At 43.9% G+C, this 27,510-nt stretch overlaps 2 protein-coding genes across 2 annotated transcripts; one reads left to right on the forward strand and one right to left on the reverse strand.

The window, feature by feature from the left end:
* The first annotated feature begins 833 nt into the window (after positions 1 to 833).
* On the forward strand, positions 834 to 24,592 carry LOC135116095 (uncharacterized). Its single transcript, XM_064033306.1, has 5 exons — positions 834 to 882; positions 1,039 to 1,171; positions 2,344 to 20,549; positions 20,590 to 24,320; positions 24,536 to 24,592. The coding sequence occupies exons 1-5, from the start codon at positions 834 to 836 to the stop codon at positions 24,590 to 24,592; spliced, it is 22,176 nt and encodes a 7,391-aa protein (XP_063889376.1).
* Positions 24,593 to 25,906: 1,314 nt separating this feature from the next.
* On the reverse strand, positions 25,907 to 27,223 carry LOC135116096 (uncharacterized). The gene is made up of 3 exons (XM_064033307.1): positions 26,822 to 27,223; positions 26,219 to 26,674; positions 25,907 to 26,068 (listed from the first exon to the last, which is right to left on the reverse strand). The coding sequence occupies exons 1-3, from the start codon at positions 27,221 to 27,223 to the stop codon at positions 25,907 to 25,909; spliced, it is 1,020 nt and encodes a 339-aa protein (XP_063889377.1).
* Between the last annotated feature and the right edge of the window lie 287 nt (positions 27,224 to 27,510).

Below are 27,510 nucleotides of genomic sequence, written 5' to 3' on the forward strand. Positions count from 1 at the left end.
CTCTCTCTCTCTCTCTCTCTCTCTCTCTCTCTCTCTCTCTCTCTCTCTGTCTCTCTCTCTCTCTTATAGATAGACACACACACAAACAATATTTTTTTTTTATGTCCTCGCTTTTCTCCTCTGATAATGAAGTGTGAATATTGAACGTAGTCATCAGTCTGGTATTTCCCGCCTCTGTTACATACGACACGCTGTTCACTTGATCTGTGTGGTCACGTTCAAGAGGGAAGGCAGCACATGAACGTTTCTGAAGGACGTGTGTGTGTGTGTGTGTGTGTGATGATGTGACTGCTTGTTTTTTTTCTTGTTTTTTTTTTCTGTAACTTGGCCAGTTCCCTTCACACAGAATAATAATAATAATAATAATAATAATAATAATAATAATAATAATAATAATAATAATAACAATAATACTAAGAAGAAGAAGAAACTGGGGAAATAATCATAAGTAAATTACTGAAATCTCTCCTGACTCGGTTGCCTGATACAAAACCATTTTCTTTCCTCCGCCATTTTCCTAACTCTTTCTTCTTCTTTTTTTTTCTTTCTTTTAGTTCTTGGCCAGCCTTTTTTTTTTTTTCAAGTTAAAAAAAATAAATATTAAGACCCACAGAAGCCTTCGGACAACATTAATCAAGCACGCGAGAAAACGCTTTGCTCTCTCACCATGACTACCATGTAACCCCACAGAGATGATTAGCCGGATTCTCAAGTGTTTCTCATTTCAGTAATGTAGAAATCTTGTTGATCCGTCTTTAGAACTGTAAAAACATCCTTGAAAATCCGTGTAACTTCATCTAAAGCCTTTTGAACAGTGAAGGTGCGGACAGAATATGGCGCAGAACTATAATGATGTGGATGATGATGAAATGCTTAACACATGTGTGGCCTTATCTTCTTTATCAATGGTAGAGTTGCCGCGACACGAGCGGGAACTCCGACTTGTCAGTGCCTCCCCGCAGTCAGTCGGTTGAGTGCACCCATAGCGAAGCGCAGTGCCCATGCCCGAGTGTATCTGACACTAAGCTTGCATTGTAGCGATGGGTTCCTCCAAGCGAAAGAGAGGAACTTATGCGGGCGGTGGGAGTTGTGAGCGACAGGGATGCGAGATCAGAGACACCCAGGTACCGCTGCTGCAACCACATGATGGCAAATCGAAGACCAGAAAAGGGTTGTATTCTACCTCTTTTCCCATGTGGTTTGCTCTGCGATTGGTTGCGTTTCTGAGTTTTATCCTAACCTGCCATGCGCATCCATTGAACTCAAGGATCGGATACAGTGACCTAAGTGACCTTCCTCAGCACATAAATGATGCCAAATTGGATACAGAAACCAGCATCCTTCTTTATGGTAAGTTTAATTTGTCATTCAGTCACGTATGTTCATCTTGAGGTGGAGTGCAGGCATGGGTGGAGGCCGGGTGGGGCTTTTCCGGTTCGGTACCTCTGCGCGTGTATCAGGTCATGTACTCGTCAGTTAGAGTGGGAAAGGTCGTGGTGAAGTAAAAAAAGGTTTGTGTCTTTGCTGTCTCATGTTTGGTAAATTTTGCTATCACTACGCGTTTTTACGAGTCTCTCTCTCTCTCTCTCTCTCTCTCTCTCTCTCTCTCTCTCTCTCTCTCTCTCTCTCTCTCTCTCTCTCTCTCTCGTCAACATACACTGATCTACGTATGTATATTATTCTTTTTATTTTCTTTCCACGTTAGCACGGTAAACAGAGAAGCATTTTACTTAGTTATATTGGAACAGCTTCATTCCAGTCTCGTTTAAATATCAATGCAGTTCATATCTTACCCATTTTATAATACACAACCGATGGTATCCACATTTACGGCTTCATAAACTACATCCACACTTCCACCAAGGCAGTCCACAGCACGACCAACATTTAAAATAAAAAAAAATAAAAAAAAAAACTAATGTGTAATACATCATAACACCTCTTCTCATCGACATGTAGTTCTGACACTCCAAGAAAATCACCCACTTGTGTGAATGTTACAAAAATTATATATACAATGAAAAAGGTTTTGCTTACTCTAACAAGATAAAAAAAAAAAAAAAAACATTTCTATATATAAATTTCAAATATTCCAACAGAACAAGAAAAAAACGACACTGACCTACAAAGGGAACCAAACGATGATGAAAATAATTCAAGTTCTACTGACACCAAAACTTCCACCAAAAATCTACAGAGTACAACAAGTAATCATTCCACAACAATTCCTTCCAGTACAACAACCAATCATTCCAAAAAAAAGAAATCTATTATTCCAAACAATCACTCCGCCGAAAATCCCTTAAAAGCTATAAGAGACACTTCCACCACAACTCCACTTAGCACTAACACTAATCCTTCCACCACAACTCAACATAGTACTACAACCAATCCTTCCACAACTCCTTCTGGTACTACAATCAATCCTTCCACCACAACGCAGTCTAGTACATCAACCATTCCTTCCACAACAACTCTCTCCAGTACAACAACCAATCCTTCCACAACAATTCTTTCCACTACGACAACTAATCCTTCCACCACAACGCTTTCTAGTACTACAACCAATCCTTCCACCACAACTCCACCTAGTACTACAACCAATCTTTCCACCACAACTCCACCAAGTACAACAATCAATCCTCCCGATACAACTCCCTCGATTAGTACAACCAACCCTTCAACTTCAACTCCATATAGCACTACAACTAATCCTTCCACCACAACTCCACCTAGTACTACAACCAATCCTTCCACAACTCCTTCTGGTACTACAGTCAATCCTTCCACCACAACGCAATCTAGTACGTCAACCATTCCTTCCACCACAACTCCCTCTAGTACGACAACAAATCCTTCCACAACAATTCTTTCCACTACGACAACCAATCCTTCCACAACAACGCCTTCTAGTACTACAACCAATCCTTCCACCACAACTCCACCTAGTACTACAACCAATCCTTCCACAACTCCTTCCGGTACTACAATCAATCCTTCTACCACAACGCAATCTAGTACATCAACCATTCCTTCCACCACAACTCCCTCTAGTACAACAACCAATCCTTCCAAAACAATTCTTTCCACTACGACAACTAATCCTTCCACCACAACGCTTTCTAGTACTACAACCCATCCTTCCACCACAACTCCACCTAGTACTACAACCAATCTTTCCACCAGAACTCCACCAAGTACAACAATCAATCCTCCCACTACAACTCCCTCGATTAGTACAACCAACCCTTCAACTTCAACTCCATATAGCACTACAACTAATCCTTCCACCACAACTCCACTTAGTACTACAACCAATCTTTCCACAACTCCTTCCACAACAACGCAATCTAGTACATCAACCATTCCTTCCACCACAACTCCCTCCAGTACAACAACAAATCCTTCCACAACAATTCTTTCCACTACGACAACCAATCCTTCCACCAAAACGCTTTCTAGTACTACAACCAATCCTTCCACCACAACTCCATCTAGTACTACAACCAATCTTTCCACCACAACTCCACCAAGTACAACAATCAATCCTCCCACTACAACTCCCTCGATTAGTACAACCAACCCATCAACTTCAACTCCATATAGCACTACAACTAATCCTTCCACCACAACTCCACCTAGTACTACAACCAATCCTTCCACAACTCCTTCTGGTACTACAATCAATCCTTCCACCACACCGCAATCTAGTACATCAACCATTCCTTCCACCACAACTCCCTCTAGTACAACAACCAATTCTTCCACAACAATTCTTTCCACTACGACAACTAATCCTTCCACCACAACGCTTTCTAGTACTACAACCAATCCTTCCACCACAACTCCACCTAGTACTACAACCAATCTTTACACCACAACTCCACCAAGTACAACAATCAATCCTCCCACTACAACTCCCTCGATTAGTACGACCAACCCTTCAACTTACACTCCATATAGCACTACAACTAATCCTTCCACCACAACTTCACCTAGTACTTCAACCAATCCATCCACAACTCCTTCTGTTACTACAATCAATCCTTCCACCACAACGCAATCTACTACATCAACCATTCCTTCCACCATAACTCCCTCCAGTACAACAACCAATCCTTCCACAACAATTCTTTCCACTACGACAACTAATCCTTCCAACACAACGCTTTCTAGTACTACAACCAATCCTTCCACCACAACTCCACCTAGTACTACAACCAATCTTTCCACCACAACTCCACCAAGTACAACAATCAATCCTCCCACTACAACTCCCTCGATTAGTACAACCAACCCTTCAACTTCAACTCCATATAGCACTACAACTAATCCTTCCACCACAACTCCACCTAGTACTACAACCAATCCTTCCACAACTCCTTCCACCACAACGCAATCTAGTACATCAACCATTCCTTCCACCACAACTCCCTCCAGTACAACAACCAATCCTTCCACAACAATTCTTTCCACTACGACAACCAATCCTTCCACCACAACGCTTTCTAGTACTACAACCAATCCTTCCACCACAACTCCATCTAGTACTACAACCAATCTTTCCACCACAACTCCACCAAGCACAACAATCAATCCTCCCACTACAACTCCCTCAATTAGTACAACTAACCCTTCAACTTCAACTCCATATAGCACTACAACTAATCCTTCCACCACAACTCCACCTAGTACTACAACCAATCCTTCCACAACTCCTTCCGGTACTACAATCAATCCTTCCACCACAACGCAATCTAGTACATCAACCATTCCTTCCACCACAATTCCTCCTAGTACAACAATCTATCCTTCCACAACAATTCTTTCCACTACGACAACTAATCCTTCCACCACAACACTTTCTAGTACTACAACCAATCCTTCCACCAGAACTCCACCTAGTACTACAACCAATCTTCCCACCACAAATCCAGCAAGTACAACAATCAATCCTACCACTACAACTCCCTCAATTAGTACAACCAACCCTTCAACTTCAACTCCATATAGCACTACAACTAATCCTTCCACCACAACTCCACTTAGTACTACAACCAATCTTTCCACAACTCCTTCCACCACAACGCAATTTAGTACATCAACCATTCCTTCCACCACAACACTCTCCAGTACAACAACCAATCCTTCCACAACAATTCTTTCCACTACGACAACCAATCCTTCCACCACAAAGCTTTCTAGTACTACAACCAATCCTTCCACCACAACTCCATCTAGTACTACGACCAATCTTTCCACCACAACTCCACCAAGTACAACAATCAATCCTCCCACGACAACTCCCTCGATTAGTACAACCAACCCTTCAACTTCAACTCCATATAGCACTACAGCTAATCATTCCACCACAACTCCACCTAGTACTACAACCAATCCTTCTACAACTCCTTCCACCACAACGCAATCTAGTACATCAATCATTCCTTCCACCACAACTCCCTCCAGTACAACAACCAATCCTTCCACAACAATTCTTTCGACTACGACAACCAATCCTTCCGCCACAACGCTTTCTAGTATTACAACCAATCCTTCCACCACAACTCCATCTAGTACTACAATCAATCTTTCCACCACAACTCCACCAAGTACAACAATCAATCCTCCGACTACAACTCCCTCGATTAGTACAACCAACCCTTCAACTTCAACTCCATATAGCACTACAGCCAATCCTTCCACCACAACTCCACCTAGTACTACAACAAATCCTTCCACAACTCCTTCTGGTACTACAATCAATCCTTCCACAACAACGCAATCTAGTACATCAACCATTCCTTCCACCACAACTCCATCTATTACAACAACCAATCCTTCCACAACAATTCTTTCCACTACAACAACTAATCCTTCCACCACAACGCTTTCTAGTACTACAACCAATCCTTCCACCACAACTCCACCTAGTACTACAACCAATCTTTCCACCACAACTCCACCAAGTACAACAATCAATCCTCCCACTACAACTCCCTCGATTAGTACAAACAACCTTTCAACTTCAACTCCATATAGCACTACAACTAATCCTTCCACCACAACTTCACCTAGTACTACAACCAATCCTTCCACAACTCCTTCTGGTACTACAATCAATCCTTCCACCACAACGCAATCTAGTACATCAAACATTCCATCCACCACAACTCCCTCCAGTACAACAACCAATCCTTCCACAACAATTCTTTCCACTACGACAACTAATCCTTCCACCACAACGCTTTCTAGTACTACAACCAATCCTTCCACCACAACTCCATCTAGTACTACAACCAATCTTTCCACCACAACTCCACCAAGCACAACAATCAATCCTCCCACTACAACTCCCTCAGTTAGTACAACCAACCCTTCAACTTCAACTCCATATACCACTATAACTAATCCTTCCACCACAACTCCACCTAATACTAAAACCAATCCTTCCACAACTCCTTCTGGTACTACAATCAATCCTTCCACCACAACGAAATCTAGTACATCAACCATTCCTTCCACCATAACTCCCTCTAGTACAACAACCAATCCTCCCACAACAATTTTTTCCACTACGACAACTAATCCTTCCACCACAACGCTTTCTAGTACTACAACCAATCCTTCCACCACAACTCCACCTAGTACTACAACCAATCTTTCAACCACAACTCCACCAAGTACAACAATCAATCCTCCCACTACAACTCCCTCGATTAGTACAACCAACCCTTCAACTTCAACTCCATATAGCACTACAACTAATTCTTCCACCACAACTCCACCTAGTACTACAACCAATCCTTCCACAACTCCTTCTATTACTACAATCAATCCTTCCACCACAACGCAATCTAGTACGTCAACCATTCCTTCCACCACAACTCCCTCTAGTACAACAACCAATCTTTCCACAACAATTCTTTCCACTACGACTACCAATCCTTCCACAACAACGCCTTCTAGAACTACAACCAATCCTTCCACCATAACTCCACCTATTACTACAACCAATCCTTCCACAACTCCTTCCGGTACTACAATGAATCCTTCTACCACAACGCAATCTAGTACATCAACCATTCCTTCCACCACAACTCCCTCTAGTACAACAACCAATCGTTCCACAACAATTCTTTCCACTACGACAACGAATCCTTCCACCACAACGCTTTCTAGTACTACAACCAATCCTTCCACCACAACTCCACCTAGTACTACAACCAATCTTTCCACCACAACTTCACCAAGTACAACAATCAATCCTCCAATTACAACTCCATCAATTAGTACGACCAACCCTTCAACTTCAACTCCATATAGCACTACAACTAATCCTTCCACCACAACTTCACCTAGTACTACAACCAATCCTTCCACAACTCCTTCTGGTACTACAATCAATCCTTCCACCACAACGCAATCTAATACATCAACCATTCCTTCCACCACAACTCCCTCCAGTACAACAACCAATCCTTCCACAACAATTCTTTCCACTACGACAACAAATCCTTCCACCACAACGCTTTCTAGTACTACAACCAATCCTTCCACCACAACTCCATCTAGTACTACAACCAATCTTTCCACCACAACTCCACCAACTACAACAGTCAATCCTCCCACAACAACTCCCTCAATTAGTACGACCAACCCTTCAACTTCAACTCCATATAGCACTACAACTAATCCTTCCACCACAACTCCACCTAGTACTACAACCAATCCTTCCACAACTCCTTCCGGTACTACAATCAATCCTTCCACCACAACGCAATCTAGTACATCAACCATTCCTTCCACCACAATTCCCCCTAGTACAACAATCTATCCTTCCACAACAATTCTTTCCACTACGACAACTAATCCTTCCACCACAACACTTTCTAGTACTACAACCAATCCTTCCACCACAACTCCACCTAATACTACAACCAATCTTCCCACCACAAATCCACCAAGTACAACAATCAATCCTACCACTACAACTCCCTCAATTAGTACAACCAACCCTTCAACTTCAACTCCATATAGCACTACAACTAATCCTTCCACCACAACTCCACTTAGTACTACAACCAATCTTTCCACAACTCCTTCCACCACAACGCAATTTAATACATCAACCATTCCTTCCACCACAACACTCTCCAGTACAACAACCAATCCTTCCACAACAATTCTTTCCACTACGAGAACCAATCCTTCCACCACAACGCTTTCTAGTACTACAACCAATCCTTCCACCACAACTCCATCTAGTACTACGACCAATCTTTCCACCACAACTCCACCAAGTACAACAATCAATCCTCCCACGACAACTCCATCGATTAGTACAACCAACCCTTCAACTTCAACTCCATATAGCACTACAGCTAATCCTTCCACCACAACTCCACCTAGTACTACAACCAATCCTTCCACAACTCCTTCCACCACAACGCAATCTAGTACATCAACCATTCCTTCCACCACAACTCCCTCCAGTACAACAACCAATCCTTCCACAACAATTATTTCCACTACGACAACCAATCCTTCCAGCACAACGCTTTCTAGTACTACAACCAATCCTTCCACCACAACTCCATCTAGTACTACGACCAATTTTTCCACCACAACTCCACCAAGCACAACAATCAATCCTCCTACGACAACTCCCTCGATTAGTACAACCAACCCTTCAACTTCAACTCCATATAGCACTACAGCTAATCCTTCCACCACAACTCCACCTAGTACTACAACCAATCCTTCCACAACTCCTTCCACCACAACGCAATCTAGTACATCAACCATTCCTTCCACCACAACTCCCTCCAGTACAACAACCAATCCTTCCACAACAATTCTTTCCACTACGACAATCAATCCTTCCACCACAACGCTTTCTAGTACTACAACCAATTCTTCCACCACAACTCCATCTAGTACTACAATCAATCTTTCCACCACAACTCCACCAAGTACAACAATCAATCCTCCCACTACAACTCCCTCGATTAGTACAACCAACCCTTCAACTTCAACTCCATATAGCACTACAGCCAATCCTTCCACCACAACTCCACCTAGTACTACAACAAATCCTTCCACAACTCCTTCTGGTACTACAATCAATCCTTCCACAACAACGCAATCTAGTACATCAACCATTCCTTCCACCACAACTCCCTCTATTACAACAACCAATCCTTCCACAACAATTCTTTCCACTACAACAACTAATCCTTCCACCACAACGCTTTCTAGTACTACAACCAATCCTTCCACCACAACTCCACCTAGTACTACAACCAATCTTTCCACCACAACTCCACCAAGTACAACAATCAATCCTCCCACTACAACTCCCTCGATTAGTACAACCAACCCTTCAACTTCAACTCCATATAGCACTACAACTAATTCTTCCACCACAACTCCACCTAGTACTACAACCAATCCTTCCACAACTCCTTCTATTACTACAATCAATCTTTCCACCACAACGCAATCTAGTACGTCAACCATTCCTTCCACCACAACTCCCTCTAGTACAACAACCAATCTTTCCACAACAATTCTTTTCACTACGACTACCAATCCTTCCACAACAACGCCTTCTAGAACTACAACCAATCCTTCCACCACAACTCCACCTAGTACTACAACCAATCCTTCCACAACTCCTTCCGGTACTACAATGAATCCTTCTACCACAACGCAATCTAGTACATCAACCATTCCTTCCACCACAACTCCCTATAGTACAACAACCAATCGTTCCACAACAATTCTTTCCACTACGACAACTAATCCTTCCACCACAACGCTTTCTAGTACTACAACCAATCCTTCCACCACAACTCCACCTAGTACTACAACCAATCTTTCCACCACAACTTCACCAAGTACAACAATCAATCCTCCAATTACAACTCCATCAATTAGTACGACCAACCCTTCAACTTCAACTCCATATAGCACTACAACTAATCCTTCCACCACAACTTCACCTAGTACTACAGCCAATCCTTCCACAACTCCTTCTGGTACTACAATCAATCCTTCCACCACAACGCAATCTAGTACATCAACCATTCCTTCCACCACAACTCCCTCCAGTACAACAACCAATCCTTCCACAACAATTCTTTCCACTACGACAACCAATCCTTCCACCACAACGCTTTCTAGTACTACAACCAATCCTTCCACCACAACTCCATCTAGTACTACAACCAATCTTTCCACCACAACTAGACCAAGCACAACAATCAATCCTCCCACAACAACTCCCTCAATTAGTACGACCAACCCTTCAACTTCAACTCCATATAGCACTACAACTAATCCTTCCACCACAACTCCACCTAGTACTACAGCCAATCCTTCCACAACTCCTTCCGGTACTACAATCAATCCTTCCACCACAACGCAATCTAGTACATCAACCATTCCTTCCACCACAATTCCCCCTAGTACAACAATCTATCCTTCCACAACAATTCTTTCTATTACGACAACTAATCCTTCCACCACAACACTTTCTAGTACTACAACCAATCCTTCCACCACAACTCCACCTAATACTACAACCAATCTTCCCACCACAAATCCACCAAGTACAAAAATCAATCCTACCACTACAACTCCCTCAATTAGTACAACCAACCCTTCAACTTCAACTCCATATAGCACTACAACTAATCCTTCCACCACAACTCCACTTAGTACTACAACCAATCTTTCCACAACTCCTTCCACCACAACGCAATTTAGTACATCAACTATTTCTTCCACCACAACACTCTCCAGTACAACAACCAATCCTTCCACAACAATTCTTTCCACTACGAGAACCAATCCTTCCACCACAACGCTTTCTAGTACTACAACCAATCCTTCCACCACAACTCCATCTAGTACTACGACCAATCTTTCCACCACAACTCCACCAAGTACAACAATCAATCCTCCCACGACAACTCCCTCGATTAGTACAACCAACCCTTCAACTTCAACTCCATATAGCACTACAGCTAATCCTTCCACCACAACTCCACCTAATACTACAACCAATCCTTCCACAACTCCTTCCACCACAACGCAATCTAGTACATCAACCATTCCTTCCACCACAACTCCCTCCAGTACAACAACCAATCCTTCCACAACAATTCTTTCCACTACGACAACCAATCCTTCCACCACAACGCTTTCAAGTACTACAGCCAATCCTTCCACCACAACTCCATCTAGTACTACAACCAATCTTTCCACCACAACTCCACCAAGTACAACAATCAATCCTCCCACTACAACTCCCTCGATTAGTACAACCAACCCTTCAACTTCAACTCCATATAGCACTACAGCTAATCCTTCCACCACAACTCCACCTAGTACTACAAGCAATCCTTCCACAACTCCTTCTGGTACTACAATCAATCCTTCCACCACAACGCAATCTAGTACATCAACCATTCCTTCCACCACAACTCCCTCTATTACAACAACCAATCCTTCCACAACAATTCTTTCCACTACAACAACCAATCCTTCCACCACAACGCTTTCTAGTACAACAACCAATCCTTCCACCACAACTCCATCTAGTACTACGACCAATCTTTCCACCACAACTCCACCAAGTACAACAATCAATCCTACCACGATAACTCCCTCGATTAGTACAACCAACCCTTCAACTTCAACTCCATATAGCACTACAGCTAATCCTTCCACCACAACTCCACCTAATACTACAACTAATCCTTCCACAACTCCTTCCACCATAACGCAATCTAGTACATCAACCATTCCTTCCACCACAACTCCCTCCAGCACAACAACCAATCCTTCCACAACAATTCTTTCCACTACGACAACCAATCCTTCCACCACAACGCTTTCTAGTACTACAACCAATCCTTCCACCACAACTCCATCTAGTACTACAACCAATCTTTCCACCACAACTCCACCAAGTACAACAATCAATCCTCCCACTACAACTCCCTCGATTAGTACAACCAACCCTTCAACTTCAACTCCATATAGCACTACAGCTAATCCTTCCACCACAACTCCACCTAGTACTACAAGCAATCCTTCCACAACTCCTTCTGGTACTACAATCAATCCTTCCACCACAACGCAATCTAGTACATCAACCATTCCTTCCACCACAACTCCCTCTATTACAACAATCAATCCTTCCACAACAATTCTTTCCACTACAACAACTAATCCTTCCACCACAACGCTTTCTAGTACTACAACCAATCCTTCCACCACAACTCCACCTAGTACTACAACCAATCTTTCCACCACAACTCCACCAAGTACAACAATCAATCCTCCCACTACAACTCCTTTCATTAGTACAAACAACCCTTCAACTTCAACTCCATATAGCACTACAACTAATCCTTCCACCACAACTTCACCTAGTACTACAACCAATCCTTCCACAACTCCTTCTGGTACTACAATCAATCCTTCCACCACAACGCAATCTAGTACATCAACCATTCCATCCACAACAACTCCCTCCAGTACAACAACTAATCCTTCCACAACAATTCTTTCCACTACGATAACTAATCCTTCCACCACAACGCTTTCTAGTACTACAACCAATCCTTCCACCACAACTCCATCTAGTACAACAACCAATCTTTCCACCACAACTCCACCAAGCACAACAATCAATCATCCCACTACAACTCCCTCAATTAGTACAATCAACTCTTCAACTTCAACTCCATATAGCACTACAACTAATCCTTCCACCACAACTCCACCTAGAACTACAACCAATCCTTCCACAACTCCTTCTGGTACTACAATCAATCCTTCCACCACAACGCAATCTAGTACATCAACCATTCCTTCCACCACAACTCCCTCCAGCACAACAACCAATCCTTCCACAACAATTCTTTCCACTACGACAACCAATCCTTCCACCACAACGCTTTCTAGTACTACAACCAATCCTTCCACCACAACTCCATCTAGTACTACAACCAATCTTTCCACCACAACTCCACTAAGTACAACAATCAATCCTCCCACTACAACTCCCTCGATTAATACAACCAACCCTTCAACTTCAACTCCATATAGCACTACAGCTAATCCTTCCACCACAACTCCACCTAGTACTACAAGCAATCCTTCCACAACTCCTTCTGGTACTACAATCAATCCTTCCACCACAACGCAATCTAGTACATCAACCATTCCTTCCACCACAACTCCCTCTATTACAACAATCAATCCTTCCACAACAATTCTTTCCACTACAACAACTAATCCTTCCACCACAACGCTTTCTAGTACTACAACCAATCCTTCCACCACAACTCCACCTAGTACTACAACCAATCTTTCCACCACAACTCCACCAAGTACAACAATCAATCCTCCCACTACAACTCCTTTGATTAGTACAAACAACCCTTCAACTTCAACTCCATATAGCACTACAACTAATCCTTCCACCACAACTTCACCTAGTACTACAACCAATCCTTCCACAACTCCTTCTGGTACTACAATCAATCCTTCCACCACAACGCAATCTAGTACATCAACCATTCCATCCACAACAACTCCCTCCAGTACAACAACCAATCCTTCCACAACAATTCTTTCCACTACGACAACTAATCCTTCCACCACAACGCTTTCTAGTACTACAACCAATCCTTCTACCACAACTCCACCTAGTACTACAACCAATCTTTCCACCACAACTCCACCAAGTACAACAATCAATCCTCCCATTACAACTCCCTCGATTAGTACGACCAACCCTTCAACTTCAACTCCATATAGCACTACAGCTAATCCTTCCACCACAACTCCACCTAGTACTACAAGCAATCCTTCCACAACTCCTTCTGGTACTACAATCAATCCTTCCACCACAACGCAATCTAGTACATCAACCATTCCTTCCACCACAACTCCCTCTATTACAACAATCAATCCTTCCACAACAATTCTTTCCACTACAACAACTAATCCTTCCACCACAACGCTTTCTAGTACTACAACCAATCCTTCCACCACAACTCCACCTAGTACTACAACCAATCTTTCCACCACAACTCCACCAAGTACAACAATCAATCCTCCCACTACAACTCCTTTGATTAGTACAACCAACCCTTCAACTTCAACTCCATATAGCACTACAACTAATCCTTCCACCACAACTTCACCTAGTACTACAACCAATCCTTCCACAACTCCTTCTGGTACTACAATCAATCCTTCCACCACAACGCAATCTAGTACATCAACCATCCCTTCCACCACAACTCCCTCCAGTATAACAACCAATCCTTCCACAACAATTCTTTCCACTACGACAACTAATCCTTCCACCACAACGCTTTCTAGTACTACAACCAATCCTTCCACCACAACTCCACCTAGTACTACAACCAATCTTTCCACCACAACTCCACCAAGTACAACAATCAATCCTCCCACTACAACTCCCTCGATTAGTACAACCAACCCTACAACTTCAACTCCATACAGCACTACAACTAATCCTTCCACCACAACTCCACCTAGAACTACAACCAATCCTTCCACAACTCCTTCCGGTACTACAATCAATCCTTCCACCACAACGCAATCTAGTACATCAACCATTCCTTCCACCACAACTCCCTCTATTACAACAACCAATCCTTCCACAACAATTCTTTCCACTACGACAACTAATCCTTCCACCACAACGCTTTCTAGTACTACAACCAATCCTTCCACCACAACTCCACCTAGTACTACAAGCAATCTTTCCACCACAACTCCACCAAGTACAACAATCAATCCTCCCACTACAACTCCCTCGATTAGTACGACCAACCCTACAACTTCAACTCCATACAGCACTACAACTAATCCTTCCACCACAACTCCACCTAGTACTACAACCAATCCTTCCACAACTTCTTCTGGTACTACAAACAATCCTTCCATCACAACGCAATCTAGTACATCAACCATTCCTTCCACCACAACTCCCTTTAGTACAACAACCAATCCTTCCACAACAATTCTTTCCACTACGACAACCAATCCTTCCACCACAACGCTTTCTAGTACTACAGCCAATCCTTCCACCACAACTCCACCTAGTACTACAACCAATCTTTCCACCACAATTCCACCAAGTACGACAATCAATCCTCCCACTACAACTCCCTCAATTAGCACAACCAACCCTACAACTTCAACTCCATACAGCACTACAACTAATCCTTCCACCACAACTCCACCTAGTACTACAACCAGCCCTTCCACAACTCCTTCCGGTACTACAATCAATCCTACCACCACAACGCAATCTAGTACATCAACCATTCCTTCCACCACAACTCCCTCTATTACAACAACCAATCCTTCCACAACAATTCTTTCCACTACGACAACTAATCCTTCCACCACAACGCTTTCTAGTACTACAACCAATCTTTCCACCACAACTCCACCTAGTACTACAAACAATCTTTCCACCACAACTCCACCAAGTACAACAATCAATCCTCCTACTACAACTCCCTCGATTAGTACAACCAACCCTACAACTTCAACTCCATACAGCACTACAACTAATCCTTCCACCACAACTCCACCTAGTACTACAACCAATCCTTCCACAACTCCTTCCAGTACTACAATCAATCCTTCCACCACAACGCAATCTAGTACATCAACAATTCCTTCCACCACAACTCCCTCTAGTACAACAACCAATCCTTCCACAACAATTCTTTCCACTTCGACAACCAATCCTTCCACCACAACGCTTTCTAGTACTACAGCCAATCCTTCCACCACAACTCCCCCTAGTACTACAACCAATCTTTCCACCACAACTCCACCAAGTACAACAATCAATCCTCCCACTACAACTCCCTCGATTAGTACAACCAACCCTACAACTTCAACTCCATACAGCACTACAACTAATCCTTCCACCACAACTCCACCTAGTACTACAACCAGTCCTTCCACAACTCCTTCCGGTACTACAATCAATCCTTCCACCACAACACAATCTAGTACATCAACCATTCCTTCCACCACAACTCCCTCTATTACAACAACCAATCCTTCCACAACAATTCTTTCCACTACGACAACTAATCCTTCCACCACAACGCTTTCTAGTACAACAACCAATCCTTCCACCACAACTCCATCTAGTACTACAACCAATCTTTCCACCACAACTCCACCAAGTACAACAATCAATCCTCCCACTACAACTCCCTCGATTAGTACAACCAACCCTTCAACTTCAACTAAATATAGCACTACAACTAATCCTTCAACCACAACTTCACCTAGTACTACAACCAATCCTTCCACAACTCCTTCTGGTACTACAATCAATCCTTCCACCACAACGCAATCTAGTACATCAACCATCCCTTCCACCACAACTCCCTCCAGTATAACAACCAATCCTACCACAACAATTCTTTCCACTACGACAACTAATCCTTCCACCACAACTCTTTCTAGTACTACAACCAATCCTTCCACCACAACTCCACCTAGTACTACAACCAATCTTTCCACCACAACTCCACCAAGTACAACAATCAATCCTCCCACTACAACTCCCTCGATTAGTACAACCAACCCTACAACTTCAACTCCATACAGCACTACAACTAATCCTTCCACCACAACTCCACCTAGTACTACAACCAGTCCTTCCACAACTCCTTCCGGTACTACAATCAATCCTTCCACCACAACGCAATCTAGTACATCAACCATTCCTTCCACCACAACTCCCTCTATTACAACAACCAATCCTTCCACAACAATTCTTTCCACTACGACAACTAATCCTTCCACCACAACGCTTTCTAGTACTACAACCAATCCTTCCACCACAACTCCATCTAGTACTACAACCAATCTTTCCACCACAACTCCACCAAGTACAACAATCAATCCTCCCACTACAACTCCCTCGATTAGTACAACCAACCCTTCAACTTCAACTAAATATAGCACTACAACTAATCCTTCCACCACAACTTCACCTAGTACTACAACCAATCCTTCCACAACTCCTTCTGGTACTACAATCAATCCTTCCACCACAACGCAATCTAGTACATCAACCATCCCTTCCACCACAACTCCCTCCAGTATAACAACCAATCCTACCACAACAATTCTTTCCACTACGACAACTAATCCTTCCACCACAACTCTTTCTAGTACTACAGCCAATCCTTCCACCACAACTCCACCTAGTACTACAAGCAATCTTTCCACCACAACTCCACCAAGTACAACAATCAATCCTCCCACTACAACTCCCTCGATTAGTACAACCATCCCTACAACTTCAACTCCATACAGCACTACAACTAATCCTTCCACCACAACTCCACCTAGTACTACAACCAGACCTTCCACAACTCCTTCCGGTACTACAATCAATCCTTCCACCACAACGCAATCTAGTACATCAACCATTCCTTCCACCACAACTCCCTCTATTACAACAACCAATCCTTCCACAACAATTCTTTCCACTACGACAACTAATCCTTCCACCACAACGCTTTCTAGTACTACAACCAATCCTTCCACCACAACTCCATCTAGTACTACAACCAATCTTTCCACCACAACTCCACCAAGTACAACAATCAATCCTCCCACTACAACTCCCTCGATTAGTACAACCAACCCTTCAACTTCAACTAAATATAGCACTACAACTAATCCTTCCACCACAACTTCACCTAGTACTACAACCAATCCTTCCACAACTCCTTCTGGTACTACAATCAATCCTTCCACCACAACGCAATCTAGTACATCAACCATCCCTTCCACCACAACTCCCTCCAGTATAACAACCAATCCTACCACAACAATTCTTTCCACTACGAGAACTAATCCTTCCACCACAACTCTTTCTAGTACTACAACCAATCCTTCCACCACAACTCCACCTAGTACTACAACCAATCTTTCCACCACAACTCCACCAAGTACAACAATCAATCCTCCCACTACAACTCCCTCAATTAGTACAACCAACCCTACAACTTCAACTCCATACAGCACTACAACTAATCCTTCCACCACAACTCCACCTAGTACTACAACCAGTCCTTCCACAACTCCTTCCGGTACTACAATCAATCCTTCCACCACAACGCAATCTAGTACATCAACCATTCCTTCCACCACAACTCCCTCTAGTACAACAACCAATCCTTCCACAACAATTCTTTCCACTACGACAACTAATCCTTCCACCACAACGCTTTCTAGTACTACAACCAATCCTTCCACCACAACTCCACCTAGTACTACAACCAATCTTTCCACCACAACTCCACCAAGTACAACAATCAATCCTCCCACTACAACTCCCTCGATTAGTACAACCAACCCTACAACTTCAACTCCATACAGCACTACAACTAATCCTTCCACCACAACTCCACCTAGTACTACAACCAATCTTTCCACAACTCTTTCCAGTACTACAATCAATCCTTCCACCACAACACAATCTAGTACATCAACAATTCCTTCCACCACAACTCCCTCTAGTACAACAACCAATCCTTCCACAACAATTCTTTCCACTTCGACAACCAATCCTTCCACCACAACGCTTTCTAGTACTACAGCCAATCCTTCCACCACAACTCCACCTAGTACTACAACCAATCTTTCCACCACAACTCCACCAAGTACAACAATCAATCCTCCCACTACAACTCCCTCGATTAGTACAACCAACCCTACAACTTCAACTCCATACAGCACTACAACTAATCCTTCCACCACAACTTCACCTAGTACTACAACCAATCCTTCCACAACTCCTTCCGGTACTACAATCAATCCTTCCACCACAACGCAATCTAGTACATCAACCATTCCTTCCACCACAACTCCCTCTATTACAACAACCAATCCTTCCACAACAATTCTTTCCACTACGACAACTAATCCTTCCACCACAACGCTTTCTAGTACAACAACCAATCCTTCCATCACAACTCCATCTAGTACTACAACCAATCTTTCCACCACAACTCCACCAAGAACAACAATCAATCCTCCCACTACAACTCCCTCAATTAGTACAACCAACCCTACAACTTCAACTCCATACAGCACTACAACTAATCCTTCCACCACAACTCCACCTAGTACTACAACCAGTTCTTCCACAACTCCTTCCGGTACTACAATCAATCCTTCCACCACAACGCAATCTAGTACATCAACCATCCCTTCCACCACAACTCCCTTCAGTATAACAACCAATCCTACCACAACAATTCTTTCCACTACGACAACTAATCCTTCCACCACAACTCTTTCTAGTACTACAACCATTCCTTCCACCACAACTCCAACTAGTACTACAAGCAATCTTTCCACCACAACTCCACCAAGTACAACAATCAATCCTCCCACTACAACTCCCTCGATTAGTACAACCAACCCTACAACTTCAACTCCATACAGCACTACAATTAATCCTTCCACCACAACTTCACCTAGTACTACAACCAATCCTTCCACAACTCCTTCCGGTACTACAATCAATCCTTCCACCACAACGCAATCTAGTACATCAACCATTCCTTCCACCACAACTCCCTCCAGTACAACAACCAATCCTTCCACAACAATTCTTTCCACTACGACAACTAATCCTTCCACCACAACGCTTTCTAGTACTACAACCAATCCTTCCACCACAACTCCACCTAGTACTACAAACAATCTTTCCACCACAACTCCACCAAGTACAACAATCAATCCTCCCACTACAACTCCCTCGATTAGTACAACCAACCCTTCAACTTCAACTCCATATAGCACTACAACTAATCCTTCCACCACAACTCCACCTAGTACTACAACCAATCCTTCCACAACTCCTTCTGGTACTACAATCAATCCTTCCACCACAACGCAATCTAGTACATCAACCATTCCTTCCACCACAACTCCCTTTAGTACAACAACCAATCCTTCCACAACAATTCTTTCCACTACGACAACCAATCCTTCCACCACAACGCTTTCTAGTACTACAACCAATCCTTCCACCACAACTCCACCTAGTACTACAACCAATCTTTCCACCACAACTCCACCAAGTACAACAATCAATCCTCCCACTACAACTCCCTCGATTAGTACAACCAACCCTACAACTTCAACTCCATACAGCACTACAACTAATCCTTCCACCACAACTCCACCTAGTACTACAACCAATCCTTCCACAACTCCTTCCGGTACTACAATCAATCCTTCCACCACAACGCAATCTAGTACATCAACCATTCCTTCCACCACAACTCCCTCTATTACAACAACCAATCCTTCCACAACAATTCTTTCCACTACGACAACTAATCCTTCCACCACAACGCTTTCTAGTACTACAACCAATCCTTCCACCACAACTCCACCTAGTACTACAACCAATCTTTCCACCACAACTCCACCAAGTACAACAATCAATCCTCCCACTACAACTCCCTCGATTAGTACAACCAACCCTTCAACTTCAACTTCCATATAGCACTACAACTAATCCTTCCACCACAACTCCACCTAGTACTACAACCAATCCTTCCACAACTCCTTCTGGTACTACAATCAATCCTTCCACCACAACGCAATCTAGTACATCAACAATTCCTTCCACCACAACTCCCTCTAGTACAACAACCAATCCTTCCACAACAATTCTTTCCACTACGACAACTAATCCTTCCACCACAACGCTTTCTAGTACTACAACCAATCCTTCCACCACAACTCCACCTAGTACTACAACCAATCTTTCCACCACAACTCCACCAAGTACAACAATCAATCCTCCCACTACAACTCCCTCGATTAGTACAACCAACCCTACAACTTCAACTCCATACAGCACTACAACTAATCCTTCCACCACAACTCCACCTAGTACTACAACCAGTCCTTCCACAACTCCTTCCGGTACTACAATCAATCCTTCCACCACAACGCAATCTAGTACATCAACCATTCCTTCCACCACAACTCCCTCTAGTACAACAACCAATCCTTCCACAACAATTCTTTCCACTACGACAACTAATCCTTCCACCACAACGCTTTCTAGTACAACAACCAATCCTTCCACCACAACTCCACCTAGTACTACAACCAATCTTTCCACCACAACTCCACCAAGTACAACAATCAATCCTCCCACTACAACTCCCTCGATTAGTACAACCAACCCTACAACTTCAACTCCATACAGCACTACAACTAATCCTTCCACCACAACTCCACCTAGTACTACAACCAATCCTTCCACAACTTCTTCCGGTACTACAATCAATCCTTCCACCACAACACAATCTAGTACATCAACCATTCCTTCCACCACAACTCCCTCCAGTACAACAACCAATCCTTCCACAACAATTCTTTCCACTACGACAACTATTCCTTCCACCACAACGCTTTCTAGTACTACAACCAATCCTTCCACCACAACTACACCTAGTACTACAAACAATCTTTCCACCACAACTCCACCAAGTACAACAATCAATTTTCCCACTACAACTCCCTCGATTAGTACAACCAACCCTTCAACTTCAACTCCATATAGCTCTACAACTAATCCTTCCACCACAACTCCGCCTAGTACTACAACCAATCCTTCCACAACTTCTTCTGGTACTACAAACAATCCTTCCACCACAACGCAATCTAGTACATCAACCATTCCTTCCACCACAACTCCCTTTAGTACAACAACCAATCCTTCCACCACAACGCTTTCTAGTACTACAGCCAATCCTTCCACCACAACTCCACCTAGTACTACAACCAATCTTTCCACCACAACTCCACCAAGTACAACAATCAATCCTCCCACTACAACTCCCTTGATTAGTACAACCAACCCTTCAACTTCAACTCCATATAGCACTACAACTAATCCTTCCACCACAACTCCAACTAGTACTACAACCAATCCTTCCACAACTCCTTCTGGTACTACAATCAATCCTTCCACCACAACGCAATCTAGTACATCAACCATTCCTTCCACCACAACTCCCTCTAGTACAACAACCAATCCTTCCACAACAATTCTTTCCACTTCGACAACCAATCCTTCCACCACAACGCTTTCTAGTACTACAATCAATCCTTCCACCACAACTCCACCTAGTACTACAACCAATCTTTCCACCACAACTCCACCAAGTACAACCATCAATCCTCCCACTACAACTCCCTCAATTAGTACAACCAACCCTTCAACTTCAACTCCATATAGCACTACAAGTAATCCTTCCACCACAACTAAACCTAGTACTACAACCAATCCTTCCACAACTCCTTCTGGTACTACAATCAATCCTTCCACCACAACGCAATCTAGTACATCAACCATTCCTTCCACAACAACTCCCTCTAGTACAACAACCAATCCTTCCACAACAATTCTTTCAACTACAACAACTAATCCTTCCACCACAACGCTTTCTAGTACTACAACCAATCCTTCCACCACATCTCCACCTAGTACTACAACCAATCTTTCCACCACAACTCCACCAAGTACAACAATCAATCCTCCCACTACAACTCCCTCGATTAGTACAACCAACCCTTCAACTTCAACTCCATATAGCACTACAACTAATCCTTCCACCACAACTCCACCTAGTACTACAACCAATCCTTCCACAACTCCTTCTGTTACTACAATCAATCCTTCCACCACAACGCAATCTAGTACATCAACCATTCCTTCCACCACAACTCCTTCCAGTACAACAATCAATCCTTCCACAACAATTCTTTCCACTACGACAACTAATCCTTCCACCACAACGCTTTCTAGTACTACAACCAATCCTTCCACCACAACTCCACCTAGTACTACAACCAATCTTTCCACCACAACTCCACCAAGTACAACAATCAATCCTCCCACTACAACTCCCTCGATTAGTACAACCAACCCTTCAACTTCAACTTCATATAGCACTACAACTAATCCTTCCACCGCAACTCAACCTAGTACTACAACCAATCCTTCCACAACTCCTTCTGGTACTACAATCAATCCTTCCACCACTACGCAATCTAGTTCATCAACCATTCCTTCCACCACAACTGCCTCCAGTACAACAACCAATCCTTCCACAACAATTCTTTCCACTACGACAACTAATCCTTCCACAACAACTCTTTCCAGTACTACAACCAATCCTTCCACCAGAACGCCATCTATTACTACAACCAATCTTTCCACCACAACTCCACCTAGTACTACATACAATCCTTCCACGACAACACCACTTGGCACTACAACCAATCCTTCCACCACAACTCCAACTGTTACTACAACCAATCCTTCCACCATAACACCACTTAGCACTACAACCAATCCTTCCACAACGACTCCACCTAGTACTACAACCTTTACTTCCACTGCAGCTCCCTCGAGTACTACAAACAACCCTTCCACTACAACTCTTCTTAGCACTACAACAAATCTTTCCAACACAACTCCACCTAGTACTACAACCATTTCTTCCACCACAACTCTCTCGAGTACTACAACTAACCCTTCCACAACTCCACTTAGCACTACAACCAATCCTTCCACCACAACTCCTCTTACCACTACAACCAATCCTTCCGCAACAACTCCCCTTACTAGTATAAACAGTGTTTCCACCACAACGCCATCTAGTACTACAACCAATCCTTCCACCACAGCTTCACCAAGTACAACAAACAATCCTTCCACAACACCACTTAGCACTACAACTAATCCCTCCACCACAACTACACCTACTACTACAACCATTTCTTCCACCACAATTCGCTGGAGTACTACAACCAATCCTTACACTACAACTCCGCTTAGCACTACAACCAATCTTTCCACTACAACTCCACCTAGAACTACAACCATTGCTTCCACCACAACTCCCTCGAGTACAATAACCAATCCTTCCACCACAACTCCACTAAGTACAACCAATCCTCCCATTACAACTCCACTTAGTACTACAACCAATCCTTCAACAACAACTCCCTCTAGTACTACAAATACTCCGTCCACCACAACTCCTTTCATTACTACAAGCAATTTTTCCACCCCAACCTCCCTAAGTACTTCAACTAATCTTTCTACATCAGCTCCTTTCAGTTCTTCAACCAATCCTTCCACAACTCCATCTTCAATCAATCCTTCCATCACAACTCAAGTAAGTACTACAACCAACCCTTCCACCACATATCCTTCTAGTACTACAACCAATCCTTCCACCAGCACTTCATCTGGTACTACAAACAATCCTTCCAACACAACACCCGAAAGTATTACAACTAATCCTTCCACCACCTCCCCCATAAGCCCAAGTAGTCCCACCACTCTTGTATCAACCACCGAATCTTCTTACTCTCCTACAACGCCAAGTAGTCCCACCACGTCTACATCAATCACCGAATCTTCTTCCTCCCCTACAACACCAGTTAGTCCCATCACTTCTGGATCAACCACGGAATCTTCTTCTTCCTCCCCCATAAGCCCAAGTAGTTCCACCACTTCTGGATCAACCACCGAATCTTCTTCTTCCTCCCCCATAAGCCCAAGCAGTTCCACCACTTCTGGATCAACCACGGAATCTTCTTCTTCTTCCTCCCCCATAAGCCCAAGTAGTTCCACCACTTCTGGATCAACCACCGAATCTTCTTCCTCCCCCATAAGCCCAAGTAGTTCCACCACTTCTGGATCAACCACTGAATCTTCTTCTTCCTCCCCCATAAGCCCAAGTAGTTCCACCTCTTCTGGATCAACCACCGAATCTTCTTCTTCCTCCCCCATAAGCCCAAGTAGTTCCACCACTTCTGGATCAACCACCGAATCTTCTTCCTCCCCCATAAGCCCAAGTAGTTCCACCACTTCTGGATCAACCACCGAATCTTCTTCTTCCTCCCCCATAAGCCCAAGTAGTTCCACCACTTCTGGATCAACTACCGAATCTTCTTCTTCCTCCCCCATAAGCCCAATTAGTTCCACCACTTCTGGATCAACCACCGAATCTTCTTCTTCATCCCCCATAAGCCCAAGTAGTTCCACCACTTCTGGATCAACTACCGAATCTTCTTCTTCCTCCCCCATAAGCCCAAGTAGTTACACCTCTTCAGGATCAACCACCGAATCTTCTTCTTCCTCCCCCATAAGCCCAAGTAGTTCCACCACTTCTGGATCAACCACGGAATCTTCTTCTTCCTCCCCCATAAGCCCAAGCAGTTCCACCACTTCTGGATCAACCACGGAATCTTCTTCTTCTTCCTCCCCCATAAGCCCAAGTAGTTCCACCACTTCTGGATCAACCACCGAATCTTCTTCCTCCCCCATAAGCCCAAGTAGTTCCACCACTTCTGGATCAACCACTGAATCTTCTTCTTCCTCCCCCATAAGCCCAAGTAGTTCCACCTCTTCTGGATCAACCACCGAATCTTCTTCTTCCTCCCCCATAAGCCCAAGTAGTTCCACCACTTCTGGATCAACCACCGAATCTTCTTCCTCCCCCATAAGCCCAAGTAGTTCCACCACTTCTGGATCAACCACCGAATCTTCTTCTTCCTCCCCCATAAGCCCAAGTAGTTCCACCACTTCTGGATCAACTACCGAATCTTCTTCTTCCTCCCCCATAAGCCCAATTAGTTCCACCACTTCTGGATCAACCACCGAATCTTCTTCTTCATCCCCCATAAGCCCAAGTAGTTCCACCACTTCTGGATCAACTACCGAATCTTCTTCTTCCTCCCCCATAAGCCCAAGTAGTTACACCTCTTCAGGATCAACCACCGAATCTTCTTCTTCCTCCCCCATAAGCCCAAGTAGTTCCACCACTTCTGGATCAACCACGGAATCTTCTTCTTCCTCCCCCATAAGCCCAAGCAGTTCCACCACTTCTGAATCAACCACGGAATCTTCTTCTTCTTCCTCCTCCATAAGCCCAAGTAGTTCCACCACTTCTGGATCAACTCCCGAATCTTCTTCTTCCTCCCCCATAAGCCCAAGTAGTTCCACCACTTCTGGATCAACCACGGAATCTTCTTCTTCCTCCCCCATAAGCCCAAGCAGTTCCACCACTTCTGGATCAACCACGGAATCTTCTTCTTCTTCCTCCCCCATAAGCCCAAGTAGTTCCACCACTTCTGGATCAACCACCGAAACTTCTTCTTCCTCCCCCATAAGCCCAAGTAGTTCCACCACTTCTGGATCAACTCCCGAATCTTCTTCTTCCTCCCCCATAAGCCCAAGTAGTTCCACCACTTCTGGATCAACCACGGAATCTTCTTCTTCCTCCCCCATAAGCCCAAGCAGTTCCACCACCTCTGAATCAACCACGGAATCTTCTTCTTCTTCCTCCTCCATAAGCCCAAGTAGTTCCACCACTTCTGGATCAACTCCCGAATCTTCTTCTTCCTCCCCCATAAGCCCAAGTAGTTCCACCACTTCTGGATCAACCACGGAATCTTCTTCTTCCTCTCCCATAAGCCCAAGCAGTTCCACCACTTCTGGATCAACTACCGAATCTTCTTCTTCCTCCCCCATAAGCCCAAGTAGTTCCACCACTTCTGGATCAACCACGGAATCTTCTTCTTCCTCCCCCATAAGCCCAAGCAGTTCCACCACTTCTGGATCAACCATGGAATCTTCTTCTTCCTCCCCCATAAGCCCAAGTAGTCCCACCACTTCTGGATCAACCACGGAATCTTCTTCTTCCTCCCCTATAAGCCCAAGTATTTCCACCACTTCTGGATCAACCACCGAATCTTCTTCTTCCTCTCCCATAAGCCCAAGTAGTTCCACCACTTCTGGATCAACCACAGAATCTTCTTCTTCCTCCTCCATAAGCCCAAGTAGTTTCACCACTTCTGGATCAACCACCGAATCTTCTTCTTCCTCCCCCATAAGCCAAAGTAGTTCCACCACTTCTGGATCAACTCCCGAATCATCTTCTTCCTCCCCCATAAACCCAAGCAGTTCCACCACTTCTGGATCAACCACGGAATCTTCTTCTTCCTCCCCCATAAGCCCAAGTAGTTCCACCCCTTCTGGATCAACCACAGAATCTTCTTCTTCTTCCCCCATAAGCCCAAGTATTTCCACCACTTCTGGATCAACCACGGAATCTTCTTCTTCCTCCCCCATAACCCCAAGTAGTTCCACCACTTCTGGATCAACTACCGAATCTTCTTCTTCCTCCCCCATAAGCCCAAGTAGTTCCACCACTTCTGGATCAACTACCGAATCTTCTTCTTCCTCCCCCATAAGCCCAAGTAGTTCCACCACTTCAGGATCAACTCCTGAATCTTCTTCTTCCTCCCCCATAAGCCCAAGCAGTTCCACCACTTCTGGATCAACCACGGAATCTTCTT

This window comes from Scylla paramamosain, chromosome 30 (genome assembly GCF_035594125.1).
Source record: "Scylla paramamosain isolate STU-SP2022 chromosome 30, ASM3559412v1, whole genome shotgun sequence".
Lineage (NCBI taxonomy): Eukaryota > Metazoa > Arthropoda > Malacostraca > Decapoda > Portunidae > Scylla > Scylla paramamosain.